Source organism: Cucurbita pepo, chromosome LG12, assembly GCF_002806865.2.
Source record: "Cucurbita pepo subsp. pepo cultivar mu-cu-16 chromosome LG12, ASM280686v2, whole genome shotgun sequence".
NCBI classification, from domain to species: domain Eukaryota; kingdom Viridiplantae; phylum Streptophyta; class Magnoliopsida; order Cucurbitales; family Cucurbitaceae; genus Cucurbita; species Cucurbita pepo.
This window is the reverse complement of record NC_036649.1, coordinates 1,620,261-1,627,001: the sequence shown is the minus strand read 5'-3', so window position 1 is coordinate 1,627,001 and position 6,741 is coordinate 1,620,261. Positions and strand designations below refer to the sequence as shown.

Genomic DNA, 6,741 nt, shown 5'->3' with positions numbered 1-6,741 from the left:
AAAAAAAAAAAAAAAAAAAAAAAAAAAAAGTTGCATTATTTAAATTTCAGAAATATTTAAAAAAAATATTTTTTTCATCACGAAAAAATAAATAAAATAAAATAAAATAGCCATTATTGTTTGTTTCGACTTCTAAAAACATCAATTATACAGGATTAAAAGCCTTTCTTAAAGATGTGAAAAAGGGTAACGTAGAGGGAGGAATTTGCTTCCTTTAAAAGATTGGATCTCAACAACAGTATCCATCAATCTGGCCTCTCTGGCCAAATCTCAATTATATGGGAAACATTAATAATAATAATTAATTAATTGATTAATTGATTAATTAATTAATATAAACTTTCCATTTCCTAAGTAATAAGCTTCTAATATCAGAATTCTGAAAAGAAATGGTTATACTTTTCCCAATCATCAAGCTACTTTTGAAGTATAGACCTAGACATAATAAGGCAAAGAGTAATGAACTGTGCTCCTATTTTACAACTCGAGACAAGAACCGAGTCGATAATAGGCACGTAAATTTAAACTTATAAAATCTACTTTTTATGCAAATAATAAACTCTAAACCTGTTCCAATAAATCAAGATTTCTTGTTTGTAAATAGTCTAAGCTCACCACGAGGAGATATTGTCCGCTTTAGTCCGTTATGTATCGTCGTTAGCCTCACGGTTTTAAAACACATCTACTAGAGAGAGGTTTCCACACCCTTATAAAGAATGTTTAGATCCCTCTCCAACTGACGTGGGATTTTATAATCCACTCCCCTTAGAGGCCCATCGTCTTTGCTGATTCACCGCCCAGTGTCTAGCTCTAATACTATTTATAACAGCCATAACTCAATGCTAGCAGATATTGTCCGTAAACCCATTACGTACTGTCATCAACTTCACGATTTTTAGACTTATAATAACTCATTCATTTGCACAAACCATCTCAGGGAAATATCATTGAATTATTCTCATGAAGGTCTCTAGAATAATGCTAGAAGTTGGTAAATTTATTTCAATGAATATATGTTATAGATACAAAGCTTAAATAGAAGTTGAGAGATGCGAATATCAGTGCTTATGAACGCTACATATGTTATATACAAAAGATTTTCAGTGAAGATTACGTGTAATCAAACCTTCAAATATAGTGAACAGGTCCTTGTTATCCGGCCCAAATATCTCATCAGCCTTTCGAAGGGTCTCCTGAAATATCAAAAGATGTTTCATACATGTTTAACCGTGCCCGTGTGCGTGTGCGTGTGCGTGTGCGTGTGCGTGTGCGTGTGCGTGTGCGGAGAGAAAGAGGACAATACCTCTTTCGTTTGCTTATGGGCATTCAACTCTTTGACACTGGTTAAGAATGAACTGAACTGCTCATACGACAACCGGCTCCTACAGAAGACGGGCAAATTAATAACATTTATATTGAACAAATACAGAATTCGCAGGCACGTACGAAATGCAGTATTCCTTATATTCGATATGTTTAGAAGTGATTTTAAAATGATTTAAAATCAATTAAAATGTATGAAAATTACATTTAAAACTGTAAAATTAAATATTAAATTGAATTTGAATAACAAAAGACATGTTTGAGAATGATTCGACATGACAAAGTATCATTCCCGAAGATGCCTTGCGTTAATATTGTTTAAATGTAGCATCTCGAGTTAGCTTAACGAAAGTACATCCGTTATAATAAATAAATTTCATGATAGACAACTACCATCCTAATGATCTACTAGGTTCGATATTGTTTGATGTTCGAACTCCTATGCTACAACCAGTTCTTACCTCACTTGGCGGAAGAATTCTTTCCCATCAACTCGAGTTCGTCCTGAAAAATGATTTATAAACATAAACGAGATTAAAACATTCAGTTACATTCTTCAAATGCAACAAAAAATTTGTTGGTGGATACACAATGAAAGAAGGTATGATGCTTGGTGTTACAGTGATGCTCGTCCAAGGCGTGTTGCCCATGGCCGCATGTCCATGACAAGCCAAATCCTTTATGTCTTTCCATGTTCTAGTGTTTTACTTGTATTTCTAGGCAGTATGACGTGTCTAAAAAATCATGTCTAGGCCTGCTAAACATGAAATGCCTCAAAATGTACTATAGGGGTTATGATTAGTTGTCACAAAATGTACTATAGGGAATATGACTAGTTGTCAACTTCTCCCTACCAATAGTTATATAATGTGAGTCGTTGTTGTTACTCTCTTGCTTGCATATATAACACCTCTTTCAAAATCTCTCTTTCGAAAATCTCTCTCTGCCCTTGTTTTCTAAGACCTTCTTCTTAAACTGAAGCCAGAGGCTTGAGCATACGTCGCTTGGCCGTAGGCGACGTAAGAACGAATTGGCTTAGCTCACTTGTTGTTGGAAAGTGAGTGCCGCACAATCGCAAGTCCACTGCCATCAAAAGTGCGATTGTGACACTTCGCTCACTTTTAGTTATTAAAAGTGTTGAAGATAAGCTACCATGCTTAGAGACGGATAGATGATGCAATATGATCTGGTCAGAAATGAGACTAAAACAGAACTACAATAATACTTTCACCACCTGCTCAGAAAATAATGCTTCATATTTTGTAATTATGTAAATATTACACATCCCACTTGTTTTTTTTAATTCTTATTACAACTTTCTTTCAGAAAAACGAAAGAATACAAGGGAAGGAGCTCCAACTACATAATATAGTGTCTATAGTACAGTTGCAAAAGATCTTTGAAATCGAAGCTCATAGAGAAACATGAAGCCTAACACGGTATAAAATGTCGCTAGGATCCCTCTCCACGCCTCTACACACTCTATTATTTCTCTCTCTCCAAAGATCTCAAAACAATGCGATGGCCCAACGAGTCATCTACTTAAAAGAACTCTCCCCATAGTGCACCCCTCCTTGAATTATTCGGTCATGCAATACTTATTGAATCCAAAGAACAAAATGCATGTCAACCCGTCGTAGTTCTCCATCATTTCGTACATACTCCATCATATCCCTAATGTCCCTCCGACTGACAAGCAAGCTCTCACATTTCCTATGTGTTTTATAACAAAGAATACAACAAAACAGGCCAACTAACAAGGGATAACCCTTGAGAGCCGATCCAAAGTGTTCACTCGACCATGTAAGACTTGACAGGTAAAGAACTTAATCTTCTTAGGAATCTTAATCCTCTAAGAGCGTCAAAGACAGAAAGGGTCCAAAAAACCAAAGAAATAAAGATTTACAAGAGAACCTCATAAGGATTGGGACTCCAAATGCGAACATCCCTTCTCCCAAGTCTAAAATTATACTCCCCAATCAAAGACAAGAGAGTAACAATCTACGCCGTTTCCCTTAGTTAACGAGCGACAGAAACCAATAGAGAAATAAACCGAACTCCCCGACCAGATTAGAAAATCAGTAACCAAACAATTTTTAATGGAAGACTAGAAACGAGAAAACATTGAGCAAAGGGGTCTAATCCCACCCACAGATCTTTCCAACATAAATGCATTAATTAGCATAATATATATAATCCTATAGGATAGCTGAAATGAAATTTCAGCACACAACACTATTTTCAGCAGATGAAAGCCATGTTTTTTTGTTATGTTTAATACTCTTTTTATATAGTTTCAAGAATCTTAACAGAAATAAGGTGTTTTACTGAATGAAACGTGATAATTTTATGCATAACTTGTTTGGTAAGAAACTATTTATCAAATTTGTCTATCTAAAAAACGATTCCCTTTTTTAGAATTATGTTAAAACCAACCCCTCTTTATGATTTTTTTTTTTTTTTTTTTTACCCAAACCACTTAAAATGCGTAAAAGAGACCTGAAAAGCCATCAGATAAGAAGGATGAGAAAAGAAAAGAAAACACTAAAATATTCCCCAACTAGAAGTGCACTACAACCAACCAGAGTTCTTTTTTTCCAAATTCGAATTTGGCACATACACCCACCCATTCCTAAAGATATCTTATAATGTGCAAGCAATATAATTCTGAAGTACCACCCTGCAAGGATAAGAGTTTTAGGAACAAACCAGTATGAGTTCCTGCTTGAGGGCTTGAGCTGTGATTGCCGACGGGTGAATACATAGAGGTCCTATCGAACACACCCCTTGAGACAGAGAATGACATCGCATGACGCTTTGGGGAAACAGGATTAGACCTTCTCGTAGGAGACACAGATGCAGAAGTAATGGGAGGAGAACCGGGAGGTGATAGCCGAGGTGTGCTAGTCTGTGATGCTAACAGAAGTCTGTTTGATATACGAGGCCTTGAAGTGGTCACTGCAACAGAGGGATAAAGAAAAGTGAAAAACAACGTAATCTGGGCTGAAAGATACAAATCTGTCTTAAATTTTGTGTCAGTTAGAAACAAAGATTAAAATACCTATGAATCATCTTTTATATCTTTAAGAAATATCCATAAAACAAAAAAAATGTATCATCTATAAATCTCAATACGAAAATTTACATTGATAACAAGATCTATAACTTAGTTTAAATAAGTTTTATAATTTTTTTTATTTATAGAAATATTCATCGATATCGATATATCCATTGATATAGCCATAAGAATACCAATATCAATATCAAGATCGATATTCTAATTCTAGAAATGATTAAAACTAAACTTGTTCCATAAGAATTTGTGATTATATATATGAGAAATTTGCTACAGTTATCAGTTCGTGTATTACTTACCATCTCCCTCATGCTCTTCTTTTACAGAATTCACAGTTTCAGAAGTGTTGCTCTGGATTGATGAGTTTTTAGATGGCGGCAATGTCAGATTATCTTCTAAAACAGATAAATGTTGAAGTCAGAACCAAGTGGATCAAGGGAAATTGGAAAAGTCCGTAGAAAAGTAATCAAATTGGTTATCTAAAGAACGATTTACGTGCTATACAACTACAAGTAGGCCATGAAAAATCAATCTACGAACAAGTTCAATGATATTGTGCAAACACAGTAAATGATTTCGAGTAACTTGTATTACCTCCAACGAGCGGAGTAGAGGGCAAACTTTGCTGACTCTCTATTTTGACAGCAGCCTCTGAGCCTCCAGTCTATAGTGTAGCCCAAACAGGGTTGGAATCAGAATCAAGAAGTTGATGGATTTAGAACAAAGTGCCAACAATTCTGCATCATCACAGCACTTGTTCGGGATAAAAAAATGCTATTTTCGTCCCTATCAGTAAATATTTGGTTCATTTTGGTTTTGTATGTACAGTTTTCACCCATTTTGGTCTTGAAATTTGAAAATGCTGATTTTGGTTCCTTTCGTTCATTTTTTGTGATGTCCCACATTGGTTGGGAGGAGAACAAATCACCATTTATAAGGGTGTGGAAACCTTCCCCTAGCAGACGCGTTTTAAAGCCTTGAGGGGAAGCCCGAAAGGGAAAGCCTAAAGAGGACAATATCTGCTAGCGGTGGATCTGGGTCGTTGCATAATACTATACCCAATAATTTTTTAAAAAACGAAGTTATGACTACATAAGGATTTCCATCCCCTGCAAAATTTGTGTTACTGATTACCATAGTGAGTTTATATAACTACACGAACCAAGATAGACATTTTTAAAGTAAAGAGACAAAGATGAACAAAAGTGAAAAGTATAAAAACAAAAATTTACATTTTAAGAAGGGCCAAAATCAATCAAACTTCATAATATTTAAAGTTTTTATTGATTTACTTTTGTGGCTAGACAAAACATTCTCGAATCACTTGACCAATATTGATAATTTGGTATTGGATAGACAACTTACGTTGTTGTCTTCCTCGTGTAGGGACTGCATAAGCGTCTTTCTGAAGACCTCCAACTGCAAACAATGCATGAACCAATCTTCTTATGTCAGAGATAAACTAAAGAACTTTAAAGATATTAATGGCGGTAGCCCCTGTACTACTTGTTAACTCCGAAACGTTCCACCATTTTCTTCCATATAAAAATTAACTTGTGAATTTTAAATTGTGAAGTGATTTCAACTATTTCAAGTTACTCAACAAAAATTCGGAAGTCAATTTATCATGATTCAAAGCATTACTTTTAGAAGTGTACAATCCATACTTCGCATTATAATCTGATTCCATTGCAACTCCTAAATAACTCGGAATGATAATGCAAACTTGGAGTTGCAAAAATTTCAAAATATACGAACATAAGGATTGTAAAACTACGATTATACCTTCGAGACATCTCGAGTGAGCTTCTTCACGGTGTTCGAAAGCGACGCGTTCTCTTGCAACAACGCCTCCTGCAAATTGCAACGAGCACAAATGCACAATCCAAATCAAACAAATTACAAATAGCAACCAAAAGCAAAAAATAAAAAAACAAAACGAATCGGCTGGACCTTTTCCGGATCGGCGCGGGCGAGAATTTCGGATTTCTCGAATAAAGCGGCATCGATGGATTCGATCTGCGATTGCAGCTCGACAATGAGTGCATCCTTCTCGGAAAGCTGAGCATGGAGAGCGGCGGATTCGGATTCGAGAACAGAAACACGCGTCGAGAGAGCAATGGAGGTGATTCTCCGAGCCACATCGAGCAGCTCGAATGGATCCGACGGTAAAACTTCCAGTACTTCCTCGGGAAGTCCAAAATTGGCAACACCGGATTCCTCCTCCCTCGTTTCTCTCTCTTCCATTTTCTCTCTCCTTTTTTTTTTTTTCTTTTTTTTCTTTTTTCATTTTGTTTTTCTTATCATAATTCATAAACCTTTGTTTTTTTTTTTTTTTTTTT

General features: G+C 35.6%; 1 protein-coding gene across 1 annotated transcript; it reads right to left on the bottom strand.

Annotated features, from left to right (window-relative positions):
• Positions 1-933: 933 nt before the first annotated feature.
• Positions 934-6,595, bottom strand: LOC111807695 (uncharacterized protein At4g15545-like; the record flags this gene model as incomplete). The annotated part of the gene is given in 9 exon segments (XM_023693524.1): positions 934-1,193; positions 1,304-1,382; positions 1,785-1,827; positions 4,033-4,281; positions 4,699-4,794; positions 4,994-5,063; positions 5,765-5,818; positions 6,185-6,253; positions 6,353-6,595. Coding segments are annotated over 9 exon segments (996 nt in total), but the record flags the coding sequence as incomplete, so codon positions are not given.
• Positions 6,596-6,741: the final 146 nt, after the last annotated feature.